General features: G+C 35.1%; 1 protein-coding gene across 5 annotated transcripts in view; it reads right to left on the bottom strand.

The window, feature by feature from the left end:
* The window catches only part of FXR1 (FMR1 autosomal homolog 1), a 56,970-nt gene that overhangs the window by 20,244 nt on the left and 12,297 nt on the right, over positions 1–24,429 (bottom strand). For all 5 annotated transcript variants that reach the window (XM_028162084.2, XM_028162085.1, XM_028162086.1 and 2 more), the window contains exons 2-9: positions 19,669–19,721; positions 18,145–18,238; positions 8,113–8,184; positions 7,548–7,696; positions 7,225–7,318; positions 6,655–6,771; positions 5,164–5,334; positions 3,373–3,451 (exon numbers count right to left, since the gene is read on the bottom strand). In XM_028162084.2, the coding sequence (XP_028017885.1) occupies positions 3,373–3,451; positions 5,164–5,334; positions 6,655–6,771; positions 7,225–7,318; positions 7,548–7,696; positions 8,113–8,184; positions 18,145–18,238; positions 19,669–19,721 (829 nt within the window). The remainder of the gene's footprint in view (positions 1–3,372; positions 3,452–5,163; positions 5,335–6,654; positions 6,772–7,224; positions 7,319–7,547; positions 7,697–8,112; positions 8,185–18,144; positions 18,239–19,668; positions 19,722–24,429) is intronic.

Raw genomic sequence — 24,429 nt, 5'->3', positions numbered from 1 at the left:
GTCTAAATATTTTTTAATATGTTCTATATCATTTTTCTATTTTTAAAATATCAAGTCCAACCCATTTATTTCAAAAACTTAGATATATAAATGAAGGCAAAAAGAAAACTTTTATTTTGGCATTAAACACATCAATTTGTTTACATTTATGACATATTACATATATTATTATTCAAACAACTAACAAAGTCATCAATCTGGCTTTTATTTTCAAGTTCCTATTTGTTCAAAAGACACCTGTGACTTCAAGATTCTTTTAAAATGAATATTCTCTTCACCAAAATAAAATGTTGATATTTAACAATATTACATTTTACACCTGTAAGTTTTTAAAGTACTGCAGAACTGTACATGTATATAATCTGCTGTCTTCCTAGATATGAAATACTGTAAAATGACATAAAATTCAAATTATTTACCTTCTCCACACTTAACTCGTAAGTCTGTCACATAGCAGTTATTGAGTATCCAATAATTAGAGGAGAAACTAAAAGGAGGACACGAAGATGCTCTTCCCCTTAGGAACTCACTTGTTATAAAGCTAACATACACCCATAAAGTAACAAAGCAATACTGGGTAGTGTTACCTGGTAACAGAAGTAAATGTTCAAGTAACTATCAGTAGATGGAATAGATGTATCCTAAGTTAACAGCAACATCTTATTTGTTAAGTCCAAATCCTCAATTAATTAAAATTTCATACTATATCAGCAATCTATTTCCACAATAAATTAATTTTGGTTGTAAGAGGTTAAAATATAAGTTTCTCCTACTGCATGCTTGAGAGAACAGTTCCCAATAAAGAATAAATAAGGGGAGAAGGAGATAAATAAGGAAACAATGGCAACAATAAGCCAGTCAATACAGCAGACACTATTATAGGATTTTCAAACCTCCTTGCCCAATAACCATAAGTTTAAAAGCAGCAGCAATTGAACAGGTAAAAAGAAAAAACAAAGGAGTAGGACAGGGAAGTCACATGATGTATGTCTTCTCTGAGCAGCCCTAGCAGCAGCATATAAAAGCAACCTTCATGTTAACACAGTGAAGCTCAAGCAGCAACTCCATCCTTGACCCTGCTAAAAATAAGCAAATATCTTTTCGAAAAAACAGATTGATATATCATACCCCCCCCCCCAAATCTTTACCCCTTCCTTCTTGTGAACTATACCAGTGCTGAGTGAATATCCATCACCCTTCTGGGGTCTGTGGCAAGGACCTACCTGCAAGTTTTATTTAGTCCCACCAGAGACCATCAGTATTTTAACTGATCATTTCCACAGTTTAAATTCCAAAGCATATTGACAAACTGAAGCAAACCTGTAGCATAATGAGCACTGAGCATAAATGCTGAAGGGACAGAGTAGAGAAGTGATTAAGGAAGGCTTCCAAGAGGTGAAAAGTTTCAATTAATTTTCAAATCAATGTTCATGTAATACTTTTGATTTGGGAAGGATGGGAATGGTCAACAAGTCTAGAACCCTTGGAACCTGAACATGTGCTGGAATCCTCTCTGAAACTTACCTACCAAGTAGTCCTCATTCCCATTTACGTCTCAGTCCTCTTTTTTTTCTTTCACTTGGACTAAGAATGTACTATTTTTCAAAACACTGCTTCACCCAGAAAACATTTTGGAGGAAGATGTAGTACTACTATTATACACACCAACCAACTGAAGTCTTTACTTCTGAGTATTTCACCAATGCATAATAGTTGCTAATATTTATTTTCTAAACAGTAAACAAATAACCCAAATCACCAAAGCCAACCAAGCCAGGGTGGAGGAAAAAAAGACATGACAGGTACTCACATCACTGCACAGATAAATGAATAAAGAGAAAAATCTGAGAGCTACAAATACATCCAATTTCCTTATTTCTGAAATATCAGGAATTTTTACTTAAAATTAACACTACCACGAATTCTACAAGACCAAGGCTATCTTCTATAGAATTGTTGGGCTGGAAAGAACCCTGACTCCCTTGGACACACTCACCTCCAAATCATTTTTACAAGTGAAGAAATCTTAAGTTAAATTATGTTCTGTAAAAGCAGCAACCAAAATGTTAGTACTGATAGCTGTCAATAATAGAGTATTATATAAACAACAAAGCGGATCATTTTCAAAAGCAGCTTTCTTGTCAAAGGCAATTTCATTAGGCAACAATAAACATTTGGTAACTTTTTGTATCTTAACATTTATTAAAATTATGTACAATTCCTGAGACTTACATTTAATTTTAACCTCTCAACTCATAATCTCCAGCAATTCAGTGTACAGTGAACAGTGGTTTCTAAGAACAGATTAAGTGGAGCTTACTTAACGGGTAGTATATCATACCCATCCAAACGTTTGGGCAGAAGTGAAAAGATTTTTATACAGTTGAACACCACGAAACTGTCCAAATTCTTGTGTTGTACACTATTATCCCAAGTGCACTACTTGTTACTGGCCAAAACAAACATCTTTTTTAATAGTGGAAGTGTTTTTTTTTTTTTTTTTAATTTTCACCTACTAATGTTTTACAGAATTTGACAAGTAAAACATGTATAGAATCTTCCTATAGGCGTAACTATATATAAATGGAGCCCAAGGGGCTCTAACTATTTCATTAAGGTCAAAAAACTAATGAGATTCAATAGATGACCAAAAAAAATCATAGAAAACCATTCCCCTAGTAAATTTTGCTACATCATGTTGATGCTTTATTTATGCCGAACTTTTAGGATAATCACTAAGTATTTAACATGTGACCAAAGCTTCTCCCATATGTCTCAAACAGCATTTTAAAGGACAGACAGCACAGATGTAGAGGATATTAATAACAAAGCTGTTAAACAACTAATCCCAAACTATAATGCTGATTTAACTGCACCTTCAAATTCAAAAATTGTCACTTAACTTATAACCCATGGGCGCAGCAGTTTTCACTGAGTGTCAAAAACTTAATAGTGAAACCTCCCCTCATAACATCATCACCATCCTTCTCTCCTGCCTATGACTTCTTAAACTTTAGTCTATGCCTTTGCAACAACTATTACTTACTTGAGGCCTACTGTGTAGAAGTTTATTACCCTATTGTTAGTCCACTCTTACTTTTTCTTCTACATTAAACAAAAAAAAATTACCACAAATACCTTCTCAAAAAGTACTATGACAATTTTGATGGATATATGAATGATAAAGACATCAAGCAAATGAAAATATTAAGAGGCCAAAGGATGAAAAGGCTTAAGAAAAACTATGACAAACTGTTATAAAAAAAATACTCTACATAACTTTAAGATATCAGAAAACGTTAATTTTCAATTAAGTCACTGTATGTAATTAAATAACATTTAACTTATTTAACATTTAGTAGAAGTACTTACCAACAAGATTCCTAGGAACCTGAATAAAATCCTCCACAAATTCCAAAAAACCTCTAGCCTTTTTTACAGCATCAGCACTCTGGTTGGGAGAGAGGGGAAACAAACATGAAATTCAACCTTGAAGAAACCCACAATCTACAAAAAAAATAAAATAAGAAAAACTGAATTATTACGCTCTAGTACAAGATTCTGCTCAGACCACCAGAGTGACATTTCAAGTCAAGTAATGCATGAAGTACTTTTCCAAAAAAAGTCACAGTAATCATTAAACAGCTAGGAAAGAGTCTTTTACAACCAAAATGTTAGACATCTCTAAGGTCCCTTTTAAGCTCCTGAGAAAATTAACAAGAGAGTTTAACTTACTTACATTAGCCAAATTTTAACCCAATCCTAAATACATCTGGCCCACACTCCTATGCTGAATTCTCCAGGTGAGTGTTAAAAAAAAAAATTGTTCATGTTGTCTGTACTATCTGCATTGTTTTTTCATTCTCAACATAAATGATTTAAAAGGCTGTTTCTGCAGACGCATTTAAAAAAAAATTACCTACTGATAACATCATTAAAATTCCTAATCGCTAATGGTTATGATTTTAAAAGACTAGAAGATGGGGGGGGTGTCTTCTCCAAAAGGAATTTATAGTTCTAGTAACAGTTAACTTCCACTTCTAATGTTTGTCCTTTAATAACCATAGGTCAAGTATATTGTGTGCTCACTGTATTATACACAGCAAAAATTTTAAAACCGTATTTAATCCTCATAAACTGTAAGGTAAGCACTATTATTATTCTCATTTTACAATTCGGAAGATTATGCAGGGAAGCTGAGTAACTTTCTCCAAGCCCTCTCAAAGTGGTAGATACAGAATTCCAATTCAGGCAGTAAGGCTCCAAAGCCTTTCATCTTGATTACTTTGTTATATGGCCCACTTCTAACGGTTTCGGAAGTAAAAATCAGGCCTCTAATAAGATTTACTATATGACTCAAATGAAGAGTCAAGACTTGAAATTATCACCCCCAAAAAACTCATTTACTCTAATGTGAAGGATGGTCTCAATGAAGAAAAGTCTGATTTATTTTTCAGATTATTTTCCTGTCCACACAGATGGCACAATTAACCAGTGACAAAATATTATTCAAATTCAAGTTCTACAAAAGCTATTCTAGGGCTTCCCTGGTGGCGCAGTGGTTGAGAATCTGCCTGCCAATGCAGGGGACACGGGTTCGAGCCCTGGTCTGGGAGGATCCCACATGCCGCAGAGCAGCTGGGCCCGTGAGCCACAACTACTGAGCCTGCACGTCTGGAGCCTGTGCTCCGCAACAAGAGAGGCCGCGGTAGTGAGAGGCCCGCGCACCGCGATGAAGAGTGGCCCCCGCTTGCCGCAACTAGAGAAAGCCCTCGCACAGAAACGAAGACCCAACACAGCCAAAAATAAAATAAATAAATAAATAAGTAAATTTACAAAAAAAAAAGAATAATCCTCATTTAAAAAAAAAAAAGCTATTCTACTATATGCTATTTATAACTGCCAGTGCCCGACAGTAAGCACTCAAAAAATATTTGAATAAATTATCTGTAATGCACATAAAACAGAGTAAAATTCAGAAGCAGTTGATTAAGGAACTTTTGAGAAGAGTACACATTAAACACAACCTTTAATCCCCCTATATACATGTAACGATTGCCAGGCTGATTAATTTAAAGCGTTACATCCTTCGGAAACTGAAATTCCAGACAATAGTTAACATGTTATAGGAAAGTTACCCAAGGTGGGGGACAAACAGCTTACCTCACCGTAGATTCTAAATGTTCCAGTATCTTCATCTAGCTCAATAGCTGTAACTCCAGGAACCTTTCTAGCTTGCTGTATGTTACTACCATGTGTTCCTATTGCCAGGCCCATCAAATCTTCTCTCACAACAAATTCCTCATGAAAAGCTGCTGCAAGTTGTTTTGTGCACTAGTAAAAGAGGCAAATTAGAATTTATTATAAAAGATCAAAAAAAATTTTTGTACGCCCATGTTCATAGTATTATTCACAACAGTCAAGAGGAGAAAGCAACCCACATGTCCACTGAATGGAAAAACAAAATGTGATATGTGAGTACCACCAGAATTATTCAGCCTTAAAAAGGAAATTCTGATACATGCTATGACATGGACAAACATTGAGGACATGATGCTTAGTGAAATAAGCCACTCACAAAAAGACAAATACTACATGACTCCACTTACGGAAGGTATCTAGAGTACTCAAATGTATAGAAACAAAGTAGAATGGTGGTGACCTGGGGCTGGGAGGAAGGGGAAATGTGAAGTTGTTTAATGGACACAGAGTTTCACTTTTGCAAGATGAAAAGGTTCTGAAGGTTGATCAACAATGTGAATAATGTGAATACACTTCTCAACACTATCAACTGCACACTTAAAAATGGTTAGGATGGTAAATCTTATGTTTATTTCACTATAATTTTTTTTAAAAAAGAAAAAGAACTAAGAAAAAAAGGAATAAAGGAAATTCATTTGGGGTCATATAATGGAAGGGGAAAAAAGGTTGACCCGTCTATCTAATCATGGTCACAGAAAACAGTAATTCTAAAACAACTTTCCAGAATTACTGATACAGGAAGCTCCCCAATTCAGATGATTCATGTTTCAAAACTCATTCACATATCCCCTGTTTGGAACTTTTAAATTAATAAGGGCATTAGTGTACTTATCCTAAAGATAAACGTACCCTAATTTCTCTAAGACAGTGTGTGTGTGCACAAGTGCGTGTGGGAGGGGATGGGGGGAACACATCTCCTAATAGTGTGGCAGCGAAGAAGAGGAGAAAACAGGAATACCTTAGGATGGAGAGAAGCAATGATAGCCTCTTTTTTAAAACTACAAGCCATGTATCCTCCTCTCTTCTTACCCAGGAGTCGTTACAGTGAACCAGTTACTAAGGAAGTGCATTGTGACTGATACAGGACAGTAAAAACCAGCAATAAAGTTCTACTGGAAATCCCTAGTGAGTTTTTAAGCTCTTTGGCACCTGTCATCCAAGTCCTAACAAATAACTCAACAGGCATTTAGCAGACAAAAGGCTATGTTTGATAAAAGTAATAGAAAAAAGTAATTCTTCTAAGGACACAATGACTCCAGTTATTAGCCATGAAACAGGTCCCAAGTTGCCTTACCTAACAGTCAAGTAGTTTCAGCCGTGGAACTTGAACAACATACTCATGAAACTAAATGGAACACGCAAAAAACCTTTTACAAAAGTAAACCCACTTACTTCTAAATGCTTAGTGGCCTCTTCATTTCTGGACATAAGCATCAACTTCGTACGAATACTTCGCAAATGCATGTCACTCAAAATATTTACTCTCTTCACAGTAGCTTCACTGGCAGACTATAAACACACAAGTTAATCACTCAAAAACTTAAATCCTTTTTCAAGGTAATACAAACACAACCTTCCACATAAGGCCTTCCTTGATTTTCGTCTACTATACTTCTCTCCTCACCTAACATGCACCGCCCCCCGCCACAAGTTAATCTTACTTTGCTTTCTTAATTTCCATATTACTTAGATCTACTCTTCAAATTATGATTGGGGGGCGCGGGTAGAATCCAGGATCCCATACATTAAGGATTTTATGATGTAAAGAATATTATACTGATTTTTCCTCCTTACTCCAGGAGAAATTTACAAATTAATAATTTTATAACTGCAAAAAAATTTCTCCCACACTGTATTTTAATAAAGTCACTATAAAACAAGTTAGCTTTTATCTTTTGAAATATTTAATTATAAAATCTGTACAATATTCATTATCTACCTTAAAATATGGAGTTACCTTACCAGTATCATTAGCTGTGTGGTTTCTGGATGGTAAAAAATTCTGCATGCTCCTACTGCTTTCTTAAAATCTTTATGTGCATTTTCATTAGCACACCTAGGGAGAAAGTAATTCATGGGTAAGACCTAAATAATAGGTTAAATTTAGAGGGCAATTATAATGAAAACTCAGTATTTCATTTTGACACCACCCATTAAAACTTTTGTTTGTTAAAAAGATTTTCTATCAAAGTTTTTGACTGGGCGTCTGGGGAAAAAAGTTTTTTGTAGCACTGAAAAATCCTCTTGATTCACAAATCAATTCAACAGTAAACAAAATTACTCACGCCTCTCTCAAATCCTCAGGAACATCCACTGTGCATTTAAAGAAGGTATTTTTTTTGACAGTTTTATTTTGATTGACAGGCCGAAGTCGTTCAAATGTGACTATTTCATTGTAAGTGGCATCACAAGCAGCATATTCAATGACATAAAACTAAAAGACATCAAAATATTTTAAAAATCCCATCTGAACAAAAATAATGAGCTTTAAATGAAGTTCTAATTACCTTGCTCAGTTTAACCAGTAGACCCTCCCCCTTGTGGCACAAATACTAAGCACAGCTTAGTTACATCAATCTGATTTGCCTAAACCAGATTATACATTCTTACAAGCATGAACTATGGTGGTCCTCACATGCCTGCGTTATTTATACCTCTGGAGAGCAGTTTTGGTGTTTGCAAATCCAGAACACAAATATAAGTTACTGGTCTCATGACTTTTTGAAAGGCATGATTAACTATTTCTGAAGTAGGCTTTTAACAACTAAGAGTTGGAGTAACATTTACAGAACCAAGAGTGGAGGTGTTTCCTTGGAAATCAGTCACAAAGCAAGTTTCAACATCACTTACTTCTCCTTTCATCATTCGAACTTTAGCCAACCACCATCCACATGGTTCTTGATCATTTGCTCTTGAATACACCTGGCAAGAAAAAAAATGCCCTTATTCCTTCATCCAAAAAGATTTCAACACTATAGACAATGACTTATTATAAGCGCAAACTTCCATTAAATTCAAGAATCAAAAATTTTATTGTTAAGAGTAATACAAAGAACAGCCCCTGCTCACCGCAACTAGAGAAAGCCCGTGCACAGCAACAAAGACCCAACACAGCCAAAAATAAATTAAAAAAAAAATATATTGTGAACAAAGTGAAATTGGTGTACTAAACATGATTTAATAAAAGTTATATACGCTTAAATTTTACTACTGAAAAATAAAACTGAACCCTCTTTGGGCAATTTGGCTCCTTGGAAATCGAATTCCAAATTCAAGAGGGTTTACTAAACATAAATTTTTTTTTTAAGAGATTTATTTATTTATTTTCATTTTTATTTTTTTGGCTGCATTGGGTCTTCGTTGCTGCACAGGCTTTCTGCAGTTGTGGCGAGCAGGAGCTACTCTTCATTGCGGTACACAGGCTTCTCACTGCAGTGGCTTCTCTTGCTGCGGAGCATGGCTCTAGGCGCGCAGGCTTGGTAGTTGTGACTCGCAGGCTTGGTAGTTGTGACTCGCGGGCTCTAGAGCGCAGGCTCAGTAGTTGTGGCACACGGGCTTAGTTGCTCCCTAGCATGTGGGATCTTCCTGGACCAGGGCTCGAACCCGTGTCCCCTGCATTGGCAGGCAGATTCTTAACCACTGTGCCACCAGGGAAGTCCCAATAAGTATTATTTTAAAGAAATGCTTCTTACAAGACAGTTTTACATAGTGTAAAACATAGGTCTTTCAGTTTCTGTCAACACTGTTCATCTTCGAGCATGGCATTCTGATGATTCAAGTATCAGAAGTAAGGATAAGCTAGAACCTTAATAAGATGTATTTTAAATCTGTTATCAGTATTTATAAAATGTTGAAATTAAGAACTGTTTTTAGAAAGTTTTTAAAATTTCTTCCTATTTTAAAATTCCTTCAAGGTATGACATTTAAATCCCTTGCTGAGGAACTTAAATGTACTAAAAGTCTTTGAACAAAAAAAAATTATACACACATTTAGTCCATCTAGCAGAGTACATACCTTACAAAACCTCCTATGCAAAAAAAACCCTGTATCTTATGTATTCTATAATTATCAGGTATTTTAAAATATAATACATTAGAAAAGTTTCCATTGAGAATTAGACTTATTTCTTATGACACAGCAGTTTGTTTGATATATTTTCAATACATGAGAAGGGGGGGGGAGGCTGGGAAGAGATGACTAAGAAACACAAAAATCTTGATTAAACTAAGGTTGCCCCTACACAGGTGGGCAGAGAAATCTACCAATCAATACATGTTAACAGCCATTTGTGAAATAATGCAAACAACTACTGATAGGCAAACAGTTTTGGAAAGCCTGAAGCTTCTATCAAGATGATGATGAGAGTAATCTTCGAAGTTGTGGAATACTGGAACTAAAAATAAATAAGCCAAAACTTCATGATCAACTTTACTGCACACCATGATTAGAGAAAAGCTATGAGGGAAAAAAAAGCCTATATACCAATGAAGCTCCAGTGAACTCAATTTTAGCTTCTGCATTTCTTATATGAGTAAATCTAACTATTTCTTGACTCTATCCTTTCTTACAGATCTTCCAAAAAATAAGAAATTCTTACTTTTAGAGTAGAATAAAACTCATTGTCTTGCAACTGTTATTAAGCATCCAATGAACCCTTACATAAATCTAAGACAGAATCCAGGAACCTTATTTTTCCTACATCCTAAAATACTCTGCCATCTTCTTTGACTAGAAAGAAACAGACAATGAAGAAATGCACATTAGTCAATCCAATTGGTTAAACATGAGTGATGTAATTATAGGGCAAAGATGATAATATTCTATTCGATAAAATTAGAAGCCGTCAAAAGTTCCAAAATACAATCGACCCTTGAACAACAAAGGGGTTAGGGGAGTCAACCCTCCATGCAGTTGAAAGCTGAGTGTTACACAGACGGCCTTCTGTATATGCAGTTCCACATCTGTGAACTCAACCAACCACTGATTATGCAGTACTGTAGTATTTTCTATTGAAAATAATCTGAGTGGGAATTCCCTGGCGGTCCAGTGATCAAGACTCTACACTGTCACTGCCGAGGGCCCAGGTTCAATCTCTGGTCAGCGAACTAATACTTCCACAAGCCGCATGGGGGGGCATCCGAGTATACATGGACCCATGCAGTTCAAACCCATGTTGTTCAAGGGTCAACTGTATTCTTAAACCATTGCATTCTGATAATTCAAGTGTGTAAGATGAAAGAGAAGAAATGATAAACTAGAGCTTATCAGAGATGGACTTTAAATCTGATATCAGTATTTACAAGATGGCTATGTTCTGGACTTATGCATGATAGCTGATGAGCAATAGGTTAATATTCAGAAAACTTTGCTCATTTTAGGTATATGTATTGTCAAAAACCAGGAAAACATGAAATAAAAACTTGGATTTCTTTGTTTAAATGCTTATTAAAATATCTAATAATGTTTATCTTCACCATCCTTTTATTCTTACTTCTGTAAATTTATATGTAAAATGACTTAAAAATATAAAAAACAATAAAAATGGCCCATTAGACTCAAATGGTAAATGTTGACTATTTTCCCTAGTATACTGAGAATTAAAAACCAAAAAGAAAACCCTGAGAACAAGGAAAGTGCCCTTTCCAAGCACTATCTTAGAAAGGCAGTTCACCTAAACAGACTGGCATATCTCTTGTTGATCTACAGTGGATGGGTGCCTCAAGCTTGAATGCTGAAAAATGGGTCTTAAAATAAACTACCTGTTCTATTTCACCAAAGAATAACCGTCTAGGAATCTGGTTTTCTATGTAAGTTTACCTACAAAAAAGAATAAAACATTGTGGACTGTCTTGCAGCTTTAGTTCTCATTGAACACTAAAATGCTGGATTCCATTTTATACTTACATCCATCTCTGTAAACTTCATTAATAACGGATCCCTGAAAGACAAAGCCTCTCTCATAAAGCCAAATTAATCTAAGTTCCTGGCTCAAATCAAAATGCTATGAATTTGCCTCCACTTTTGTGTTGTGGGTCAAATAACATCCTTTACAAAATGAACAGTGTACTCAACACAATAAAGTCATTTTAATAACCCACCCAGTGTTAAGACCATGCCCTAGCGTACTATGTCCGAGATGTAGTTTACTGAATTTATTTATGACTACGTCATTGGAGTAAAAAGCACCTCACAGAAATTCCCTTCAGATTTCAATTCACTTAAATCCCCAAACTATTCCAAGAAAGCAATTCACACTCTAAGGCAATGGCCCTCATTTCTCTAACATTCTAAGTTTCTTCAAATCCAAGAAAGAGCTTAAAAAAAGACTAAGGAGTGCCCATGAGAGACCTAAAAACACAACAGTACCCAGATTGAAGAAGGCTACAGTTTCATGGAAGAATCAAATTCCAAAAGCCTATTTCAGTATTCTTTCTACCAAATGAACCCAAGTCAAACCTTACTAGCCTCCAAATTCTAGCACACAACCAAATTATGACTTAAATGGAATTCCAGTCTGGATCCTAATGTTATCAGCTTTTCATTCAAGTTAATAATGTTCAACGATGCCTTTCAAAGTTATAACCAAATAGGAATAATGTGAACACCAGCAGACAATTTCTACAGTTTTTACCTAATTCTAAATAATGTTAAGCATTAAACTGAATGCTTAATCATAATAACCTGTCTTACAACTACATGAAAAACGTTTATTGAGTACTATTCATATCTATTTCATCTCATTACAATCTATGAAGAAATAGAAAATGTACATTAGGAAAGCAAGCTTAACATCTAGAAAACACTAATGTGATTTATCTACTTACACAACAGTATTATCTCATTAGTATCTGTGGCTGATACTTAACAAATGGGTTTCATAAGTCTTGGAAACTGGCCAATCCCCAAAAGAAAAAGATACAAGTAATAAAGAATATGTTCACCTATTCTTTAATGTATGAGCATTCCCAAGCACTAAGACTAACAATGCTGACTTCATATTATGAGAAAGACTGACTAACTACAGACAGCTAAAATTTTCAGACTGGTTGCAAGAATCAAATTGAAACATTTTAAAAGGTAAGATGTAAATTATAATGTATATTGTATTTGTCATATAAGTAAAATACTAAATTTAAATAATTGTAAGGTAAGGGGGCTTCCCTGGCAGTCCACTGGTTTAAGACCCTGCACTTCCACTGCAGGGGGGCTCGAGTTTGATCCCTGGTCAGGGAACTAAGATCCCGCATGCCATGCGGCATGGCCAAATTTAAAAAAAAAAAAAAAAATTGTAAGGTAAGGGAGTGTTCTACATCAAATTATGCTTAATCCCTTTATCAAATTTCTCTCAAGGGACCTATCCCAGGATTATAACTAAATTATAAAGATGCAGAACCATAATGTCTATCTGCCATAAAAGGTGGAAGAAAAGGCATACATCACAAGAACAAAAACTTGCCCATCTGTATTTCAACCAGAAAACTTCACAATTCAAAAAAAAAGTTTTTATATATCAAATATGTTAAACCCAAGAGGAAAAACTTAAGAAGTCTTATAAAATTATCTATTAGCTTGAGATGTCAGGTTTCCTATGCAACACGTTTGTGTGTGTTATTAACTTGCTGAATAAGGTAGGCATCTTATAATAAAAAATAAGGCCCCTCACATGTGAAATCACTGGGGAAAAACTCTTTCTACTGCCCTTCCAATATCCCAGAACATTATACTATATATCCAGCTTAAGAGAATCTAAAGAACTCTTCATTTTCCCATCATCTCCAACTTTACAAGCTGAGCATTATTTTCTTAGCAATCTTTTTTTTTGGCCATGCCACGCGGCTTGTGGGATCTTATTTCCCTGACCAGAGATCGAACCCAGGCTCTCAGCAGTGAAAGCAGAGTCTTAACCACTGGACCACCGGGAAATTACCAATTTTCTTAGCAATCTTTTGTTAACAAAATCAACTATTAAGCAGACACTTGTCAAAAAAAATTAATTAAATACTTTAAAGATTTAAAAATATATGCCACTTTTTAAGATATCAAACACAAAGCCACCAATTAGGTTTAAAAATAAACCTTTGAATCTTAGACTTTTCAAAACCAACTTTCTATTATAAGCCATATAGTGTCTTCTTGAGGCCACTACCAGACACTAATTTACGTTTTATAATTTCATCTAAGTCTCATAAATTGGCTGGAAAGGGCAAGCCTGAAGTAGCCAAACATGTTTGTAAAGTAATAAAATTTTAGAGTAAGCCATGTGAAATCGCCAATATTTAACCATACCTGACCTACAAGAATGGAAAGTTCATATGGCTGAATTTTTTAATTATTATTTTTTAATAGAAGCATAGTTGATTTACAATATTGGGTTAGTTTCAGGTGTACAGCAAAGTGATTCAGTTTTGTATATATATATGTGTATATCTATGTCTGTATATATATATACGTGTATATATATTCTTTTTCAGATTCTTTTCCATTATAGGCTATTACAAAACATTGAATATAGTTCTCTGTGCTATACAGTAAGTCTTTGTTGTTTATTTTATATACAGTAGTGTGTATCTGTTAATCCCAAATTCCTAATTTATCCCCCACCCCTTCCCCTTTGGTAACCCAACTTTGCTTTGTATGTCTGTGAGTCTGTTTAGTAAATAAGTTCACTTATGTCATATGTTAGATTCCACATATAAGTGAGATCATACGGGGACTTCCTGGCAGTCCAGTGGTTAAGACTCCGCACTTCCAATTCAGAGGGCATGGGTTCAATCCCTGGTCGGGGAACTAAGATCCCACATGCTGTGTGGCGCAGCCAAAATATTTAAAAAATTAAAATTTAAAAAAAATAAGTCATCATAAAGTATTTGTCTTTGGCTTACTTCACTCAGTATGATAATCTGTAGCTCCATCCATGTTGCTGCAAATAGCATTCTTTCATTCTTTTTTATGGCTGAGTAGTATCCCATTGTGTGTGTATATATATGTACGTACGTGCGTGCGTGTGTGTGTGTGTGTGTGTGTGTGTGTGTGTGTGTGTGTATACACACCATATCTTCTTTATCCACTCATCTGCCAATGGACATTTAGGTTGCTTCCACGTCTTGGCTATTGTAAATAGTGCTGCTGTGAACACTGGGGTGCCTATATCTTTTCAAATCAGTTTTCTCCAGATATATGCCCAGGAGTGGGATTGTTGGATCATATGGTAATTCTACTTCTGGTTTTTAAAGGAGTCTCTATACTGTTTTCCATAGTGGCTGCACCAATTTACATTCCCACCAATAGTGTAGGAGGGTTCCTTTTCTCCACATCCTCTCTAGCATTTATTATTTGTAGACTTTTTGATGATGGCCATTCTGACTGGTGTGAGGTGATATCTCATTGTAGTCTTGGTTGCATTTCTCTAATAATTAGCCATGTTGAACATCTGTATGTTGGCCATCTGTATGTCTATTTAGGTCTTCTGTTGTATGGCTGAACTTTAGATAAATGCCTGGACAGCTTAATGAAAAGCTCCCTTCTGGATCATTTCTGTTCTAAATCAATTACTAATGGCCAAATCATAGTCACCTTTCCATTCTTCAAAGAGGAAGGGTTCCTAGAGCTGCAAAAGAACAAGAGTTGGGAATGTGGCACAAAATTGACAACACCCTGTAATACAGCATGACATATTAGAAAGAATTAACATTCAGGACAAAAACTTACATTGGTTATTCAACTTTCTAACCTTCAGGCTACATGAACCTTGGAAAGGCTAATTAAAGTATTCATAGAGTTTAGAAGAGGCCCTCAAGAGACTATTATGTCAAACTGATAGAATGTGTTTAAAAAGCCAGTTAGTTATATATATATTATATGGGTTAGTGTCAGCTGTTATCACTGCTATTATAGTATTTACGACTAGCAGCACAAAGAGAACAGTAGCCAATGACTTAATTAAAAAAAAAAAAAAAACAATATACTATGCAATAAATTACCCTAAAAAGAATCAAGTTATATTAAAAACCTAAATACTCTTTAAAAAAAAAGGGGGGGGGTGCATCTCTGTAGAAGTACTAAAATGGGTTATCTTGGAGGCCACACTGGGAAAACTGGTAGATCTGAATCTGGGAAAATTGGCAGATCTGAATAAGTAAAAATATAAATTCTTAATGGCAAAAGTACTAAAGTACAGCTTTTTAAAGAATGCCTGGGAGAAAACACAATATATAACAGAAACTTACCCATAAAATGTACACATTTCCAACATCGAAAACTACATGGGCAAAAAATAAAATAGATAATAAACAGAACAAGGGGCTAACAGCCAATAAACTAATTTAAAAGACACTCCATATCACTAGTAATCAAGGTTCAGAAGATAAAGACAAAAGCTTCCTTCTATCACGTTTATGAAAACTTACAGATGAGATTAATAATAATCCAGCCAGTCAATCTATGAGGAAACAAACACCTTAATGTATTAGCAAAATTATGAAGTGGTCATTCAAAAAGCATTTTTGGAGGACAAAATGGTATAGTTTGGTATTATCAAAATTTTCAATATACATGCCTTTGATTCAGCAATTGAACCACCAAGATTTATACTAACAGAAAATGATTTACATAAGGACATTAACTCTTGCTTTTTATTGGAGGGGATAAAAGCAAAAAACAACTGTCAATAATTTCAACGACTTCTAATTATGATACACCTATACTAAGGAATATCATGGGGTGGTGAGAAAAAATGAGGTTAAATCTGTATGTGCAGACTTGAAAATGTCTACAGAATCTTAATTAACTGACTACAAAAATCACAAATAGAATGTATTCCCAATTTTTGTAACTTAAAAAAGCACACATATTCTTTATAAATTCAAAGAAAAAAAATCTAAAGACATCTCTTAAATAAGATTTAAGCTGGGGTGGGCAGATAAGCACACCTACATACCTACACTAAGAGGAAAGGTTCACTTTTTACTTTATGTAACTCTGTATCATTTCACTTTTTATATTAAGTTTTGTTACTTTGAATTTAGGGGGGGGAGCTTACATAAAGTTATTTGGCACAAAATATAAAGTACTAACAACCATAATTCCTAAGCATTCATTCTATGTCATAAGAATAAATTCCTAACGCTGGCAAAAAAACAAAACAAAAAAGAACAATAAATCCACAGGTGGCAAGATTAATTTTAAACTTCTTCCCTATATGAATTTTCAAAAATTTCAAAAGCACAAAAAAATTACAAAGTAACAGTAATATCTTAATTCCAGACCATGATTCTCATTAATTTTAAGGAACAAATTTCACCAAGACTGAACCATAAAACAGAAAGTGAAATAAAACACTCTGTAATCATCAATTTCCAAATCATTCAATAAAGTTTTGTATACAACTGGGGAGGCAAGCCATAAAGATGGTCCAGGAACTGGACAGGATCTTCCCAGATTGAGACTGAGGAAAGCACACTGTAACAACACCCTCAGCACTCCACCAAGTTTTTCCTTTAAACTGAGCCTTTACATTAACAATAACTGTCTGAACAACAATTTTTAAAATATGAAAAGCACTACTCACAGAAATGACTGCCACACATGTGGCACCCTGACACAATTAAGTTATAACATGCTTTGATTTAGCAAAAGCAGAAGGATGCTTGCTCTAATTACCTAGAGCAAGAATTAAAATCTAGGCAGAATTTTAGAATGTGAGTTCAAGCTGTTAGGGGTTAAAGCCCTACAATTTGACTTTCTAGCCTAACATCTACAATTAACTCAAAAGAAAATTTACCTTTAAAAAAATTACGAAGAATAAAAGTGGCAAGTAACTGAGTTCATCTGCAAAGCACTCAGAACAGTGTATGGCATGAAGTACGTACTGTTAAGTGTTTATAAAAACATTTATTTAGATAGCTGTTTCATCATTAAAGATTGACCCGTGTTCCCAGTTCTCCTACCCCAGCCTACATAAATTAGGTACAAATGAGATTTGAAAATCTTTCAACACTATCAAGGCAACTCCTTGTGAGAAATACATTTAGCATATTTGAGCTCCTTGGAGGTATCAATTTCTTAAAAATCGAAAATCAAATTTTCTATCTCCAATAAACTCATTATGCTTCTATTTGACAATTATTTCCAAGTTTCTTTTTACACAACAGCAGGCATGTTAATCAAAAATAAATATAAATAAATAAATAAATAAATAAATAAATATGAAGACAGACATTCAAGATCTACTAAGTGACATTCAAGATCTACTAAGTGTGAAAAAAGCAAGATACAAAGAAGCAGTACAATTTTTATTTTTTAAAAGAGAAAAAAGGAAGAGCCTTGGAATATGCAAACCATGAAATGTGGTTTTTATCTCTGGGCAGTGATTTTGTTTTCCTCCTTTTAAATTTTTCTGAATATTTCTAGAACATTCAAAAAGGCAGTATGCTAATTATATTTCATATTGTTACATAGGAACTATATTAATGATCACTACAATAAAGGACAGCTACTAATACTGTACAAAGATACTGAGGAAAAAGCACAAGACAAAATGGCAAAAAAAAAAGGAAATAATGACCAACGTTCTCTCCGCCAGATTCTGTGCAAAACAACTCAAATGCACTATCATCTTTAATTCTCAAATTATTTTCACTTTAGTCATTAAAAACAAAAAAACTTGACCAAGGCTACAAACCTAAAAATGGTAGCATTGAGACATTAATCCCAGTTCTGGCTCCAAAACTCAAGCATTGCTACATTACACAGCCATTACCAATAGAAAGAATGGAGAAAAGGAATTAGATTTATTCTCTATCAGCTAAACAGATTTTCCAACAAGAATATTTATTTAAAACAAAAAAATATGCACACAAGAAAATAAACTTATAAATACATACCTCTACTTCATCTCCTTCACTAATTTCTTTTTTTATATCAGGTGGTGGTGGTAATCTAACTTCATTAAATGGAACCTGGCGTTCCGGTTGCCAACTGAAGGATTAGAAAAGGAATTAACAACTTTAAAATATATTATTCTAATAGCCCCTAATACAGAAGCTATGTAGTCTATGCTTAGTGCTGTATACTTTTCAAATCAATCATTTAGCGTTCCCCAAAGAAAAACCTCTGTATTAAATCTTTTTCCAAGTAGTCTGCTGAGGTAGAACAGATTTTGCATGGCTCTTGATGAAGTTTATAAATAGTTAACATCATTGACAATTATATATTGCTTCCAAATTACTCATCCTAAGGTAACAGTACATACATTATTCTGCAAATGAAATAGGGTAAGTTCAGAGTAACAAACTGCTATAGTGGGATCAACTTATTACAAACACTTTTACCACTAAATGACTTATTAAGGAACACAATTTTAGAGATTATAAAATATAAGCTGCATAATTTCTTAGTGTACATGTTCACAGAAATACAGAAAACTACTCAATTGTTCTGAATAGCTAAATTATGAAAAATTTTCTTACACAGAATTTATTTTCTACAATGAACACATACATTGTAATTAAAACCCAGAAAAAACTTACTTTTAATCTTTGTAGCAAATACGAATGTATTAAAACTACTACTTGAGCTGTTGCTTAATTTTTTGTGGGCTGTATTTTATAACTAAGTTGATAAAGCTAAAATGCTTTCCTACTTTAAGTTCTAATAGGTCATCCACATGCCTGGGAGGTACACCAGCACGTAAAATGCTCCTATGGCTCCCCTGTGCCAACGCTGGGCAAAAAAAGAGACAAGTAAAAGACATTTGAGTGCTTTCTTTCATCTTTACTGTCTAAATGGCAGCTGCTCAAAGACAGAAATCATCTCAACACTTGTTTCTACAAGAAACAGCTGTTGGGCCGGTATCTATTCAGGCAGTTACAGAAGCAGCTTAAAAGTGAAAGTTGACCACTTTCTTTTCTGACCTTCAATTATACAGTGTTCCTTTATAACCCTTCCTAACCAAGCCCACAACACCGTCTTTAACGTTTTTAGCACAACTTACCTAACCTTTACAATACCTATACAACTTTTTATTATTCCTTATGAATAATCAAGCAATTAAAGACAGCCTAATGCTTATCTACAACATGATTTCAAAATTCTGCGTTTTTAAGAAGCAAGCATATTATAATCCCATTCGTGCCGTCTATTTTTGCAAAAACTACTTACTGATTCACATCCACATGTGATTTGACAAAGAAAGGGGTCATGGAAAAAGTGCCAAGTGAATTGTGAGCAGAAAACCAGGTGAAGTCATCAAAAACTAAAATTATTTGAACTCAAAAAGATAATCAAACCAATGACCCCCACCCAAAAGCACACTCATTTTCCACTGGCAATAGAAACAGCCAAAAGCAAACAGTCTGGCACTACCAATCTTCAAAATTAGGATCTCTATCAATAAAAAAATAACTTACTTGTTCTCAAAAACAACTGTGAGGGAGTCTTCATGAACATCTTTGATAAATCCCTATAAAGAAATTAAAAGGAAATAAATATTCAATTAAATGTTAAATTAACTCTAAACCACTATATTAGAGCTACAAAAACAACATGGAGTACTGATAATAACCCAGAGCTTGGAATAGGCTAATCTGGGTTTGATTTCCATCTCCATCATTCATGAGCTGTTTGACCTTGGCAGTTACTTAACCTCTCTTTCATGATTACAAATAACATTAAATGACACTGTACTACTGTCAACCAGAAAGGCAACATTCTCAACCTTAGCCAAATGCTTACACACTCTGAACCACTTGATACTCAGCAAAAACTTTTCAGAAATGTCTTTATCATACTACACTCCATAATGTACACTATAAACTAATTAAATACACACACTTGCAGTACTTGGTTAAAACATGGCAAAAACGAATACATCTGTTTACCTCATCTACCTCCCAAAATATTTAAACACTATGTATCAGATATTATTTTAAGCAAATTAGCAAACCAAAGACTAAGAAACTGACGGTGGAAAAACCAAAAAGCAAACAGATCAGCACTACCACCCCAGAAAATCTTTGGAACTCAATACAGAAAGTCTTACAGAAGAGAAGATAACCGATGAGGCTGAAAATAAAAACATTTTATTTTCTTTAATAATGTAGGATCACCCATCACAGAATGTATATAAGTCATGTATCTAGTCTCTCAGCACCCTCCTCCCACATTTGCTACTGAATTTTATGATTCTGTAATTTGGCCTTGATCTCTCTCCAGCTAGAAATGCCTGTGATCGACTTAATTGTGTGTTATGAGAAATTTCAATGCATATACCTTCATGTGAGGTCTAAAACTCAAGATACTTTCCTTTCAAGAGTGCTATAGTTGGAGCTTCCCTGGTGGCGCAGCGGTTAAGAATCCACCTGCCAATGCAGGAGACGTGGGTTCGATCCCTGGTCTGGCAAGATCCCACATGACAGAGCAGCTAAGCCTGTGCACCACAACTACTGAGCCCGTGTGCCTAGAGTCTGTGCTCCACAACAAGAGAAGCCACCGCAATGAGAAGCCCGTGCACCACAAGGAAGAGCAGCCCCCGCTCGCTGCAACCAGAGAAAGCCCGCGTGCAGCAACAAAGACCCAATGCAGCCGAAAATAAATAAACTTATAAAAGAAATATAGTGGCTGCCAGAAAATTTAAAAAAGAGTGCTATAGTAGCTCTTGCCTTGCAATTCTGAAGACATTTTTTGTTCTTCTTTGTCCTCCCAAAACTAAAAACTAAGAGCTGCCATCTAGTTCAAGCTGTGATTAGCTGATCACGCTACAACAATGACTTCCTGGCCAGTTTCTCTATTTCTACTAGCTCATCCATACATCTACTTTCAGCAATCATTTTGGTCAGCACTTTCATAGCTACGTTCCCAGCAAATCCATCTCTGTTATACCCTTGCCATTTGTAAGGACTATTTTCATAAACTGAGAATTACCAAATTCATGAATATTAGAGTAAAACATCTTTCCATCAGAGATTAGTCATATTTATACTTTCACTGACATTTTCTAGTCCTTCACAAACAATTTTCAGTTTGAAATGTTTCATTAATCTTTATCATTTCTGTATAATTTATACAGCGGATAAGTGCAAATTAGAGCTCCAAATCACTGGGAAATTCTACTCCTCATTATAATAAAAAGGTTTTTTTCTATCTAAAAATCAGTGCTTATACTGCTCCCCACCCCAATTTACATCCACCACAAACATCAGCATCAGCTTTGTCTCGGTGCACACACTGTTCACACACTTTAAGAAAAAATACAGCTCTGGAACCTACTCTTACTGCTAATATCTTTCAGGCAGCAGATTAAATAAGCTAAAAACTTGATACCCAAATAAAGTGTATTTGGACTGTAGTGAACAGAAAACATGTTCTAATCCCCAAACCCTAGATTCTAGGGATAAGGGGTTTCTAATGGCCAGATCTCTATAAAAATTGATGCACTTGATACAGGACACAGTCAACATTTTTCAATTCACCAGAATAATGGTAGGTCCCTATATACTCAAGAGATGGAAAATGGCAGGGTTAGGTCTTTGCCAAAACGTTTGAGAGTCAGGAGACACCAAATAACAATGGCAACATTTTCCTGCACATGGCATGGGTGGAGGGCGGGAGGGGGGCGGCATTATGACTAAGTCTCCATAACTTCTGTCTTTCTTGTTAGTCCAACCTTTGGGGATTTGGTCTCTTTTCCTATTCATACTCATCTGGCCCAGAACCTGTATTTCTTAGAATACTCTGACATTTCTTTTTCTTCTCCCCATACATATACAAACATGGAAGCCCAAGCCATCATAAAATGGTCCCTTAATTTGTTCATTCACAAAGCCTGGTATATATTTACACTTGAAACTCTTAACTATAATTTAAAATAATCATCGATAAGTAACAAGGCACTTTAAAATATTTAAAGTGTAATCAAAATATCTTAGAATGCTATCCCTGACAAAACAACAAACAGAGCATCATATAATAAAAACCCAGGAATGCCAAAAATTATATGTAAATTAGGAGTAAGGCAGGAACAGAGGGAATAGCAGGAATCTGAGCCCTGGAAACACTAATTGAAGAATTTTTTTTTCAAATCCAATCTAGCCTAAAATAAAAATTTAAAAAGAAAACTCAAAGATTCAGTAAGGTGGCAAGTTAACCAAATTAGCTTTTCTAGCTAAAAATAAGCACTGGAAAATAAAACAAACAAAAAATATTCTACTAACAGCAAGGTCCTAGAAATGCCCTCAACAACAAAAAATTGTACACGACCTATGTGCAGACATCTGTGAAACTTGACTAATGAATAGAAATAGACCATTTAGGGAAACGTAAAGCACTCTTGATATTTTAAAATTTTCAACATGCCCCTAAATGGGATCCTACTAAAACACAAAGGAATGTGTAATTCTGTTGAGGGAATAGGGAGTTAACCTTAATAAAATTACATCAAAGCCTATCTTAAAAACAAACAAGAAGGCATTCAGTAAGGCAACTTTTAAATGGGGGTAGAGAATAATGAGAAAACACTATCCATACCAAATACTGAAAATTATTTTAAAGCTACAATAATCAAGACAAAAAAGACAAGGTGCTTGGCAATTTTGAGGTGGGAGCTTCAATGTCCTGTGGAAAGAACAAGGTGCATTCCAGATATCTGCCTAACTTAAACACACATTTTTGAAGTTACAGAACACTACAGCTGAAAAAAACGTTTTTCAACTCGATGAGGGTAGTCATAGGGAGAAAAAATCCTATTGATAAGCAATAATACACGCGGTATGAATGAATTTCAAGAATTGACAGAATGAGATTATAAATACAATCAAAAGTCAGAACAGATGGCTGTGGGAAAGCCAGTCCAAAGAGAAACACAATTTCTTTTACAGACCTTCCAGATCCCTCATTTTAGAGAAAGAGAAGCTGAAACTATATACATCTATATAGCCCCAAAGTTTTACTCCCTAGGAGGTTGTAAATGCTGAATTTAAAACCTCATCTTCTGGGACTTTCCTGGTAGTCCAGTGGTTAAGAATCGGTCATGCAATGCAGGGGACGACAGTTCAATCCCTGGTCTGGGAACTAAAATCCCACATGCCGCGGGGCAACTAAGCCCGCACCAGGCAACTACTGAGCCCACGCACCACAACTAGAGAGAAGCCCAGGGACCACAATGAAGACCCAACACAGCCAAAAAATAAATAAACGTATGTTTTAAAAAAAATAAATTAAATAAATAAAACCTCATCTTCTGTCTTGAACTCTCTTCAATTAAATCATTATCAATTAAATAACAAAATGCTTTTGCTAATTCCCAGTTTTAAACTCTAAAAGGTTACCTCTAGCAGCAACACTATTATGAAGAAATAAGGCACCATTCCTAAAAAGCCTATTTAAGGCAAAGTCCCAGAACAAAATATCAAAATCTAATTTACAACTGGAAAGGCAGCTACCTTGTTTAATATACTAATCAATTTATCAGAAGCTTTGCTTAAGTGATGATGGCCTAGCAATCTGCAGAGATCCATGAATCCCTTTGAGAACATTCCCACTAAACTCATTAGGAACTATCATCCTAGTCTAAAAAAATTCCTTTGAAAAGTATCATTTCAAGTTCACCTGCTACTTCAGATTTTTCAAAAATCCACTAATGACCTCCCATTATTGTAATTCATTACAACACTAAATTCACATATCTTACAAAGGGGGAAGTAGAAACTTAAAAAATTTTATACTGGGACTTCCCTGGTGGCACAGTGGTTAAGAATCCGCCTGCCAATGCAGGGGACACGGGTTTGAGCCCTGGTCCAGGAAGATCCCACATGCTGCGGAGCAACTAAGCCCGTGCGCCGCAACTATTGAGCCTGCACGCCGCAACTACTGAAGTCCACGTGCCTAGAGCCTGTGCTCCGCAACAAGAGAAGCCACCGCAATGAGAAGCCCGCACACCTCAATGAAGAGTAGCCCCTGCTCGCCGCAACTAGAGAAAGCCCATGCGCAGCAACGAAGAACGAACGCAGCCAAAAATAAATAAATTTATATGAAAAAAAAAACCTTAATACTCAGCAAACTATTACCAGAAGTCAGACAGTCTGAATCCTCAAAATGAGGTTTAAAGTGGAAGCCCACACCCAAAAACCCAACACTTACGCCCTAAAGCTGTAACTCTTAAACCTCAAAATTCT

This window comes from Balaenoptera acutorostrata, chromosome 4 (assembly GCF_949987535.1).
Source record: "Balaenoptera acutorostrata chromosome 4, mBalAcu1.1, whole genome shotgun sequence".
NCBI classification, from domain to species: Eukaryota; Metazoa; Chordata; class Mammalia; order Artiodactyla; family Balaenopteridae; genus Balaenoptera; species Balaenoptera acutorostrata.
The sequence above is the reverse complement of the archived record's forward strand: the minus strand, read 5'-3'. Positions and strand labels throughout refer to the sequence as shown.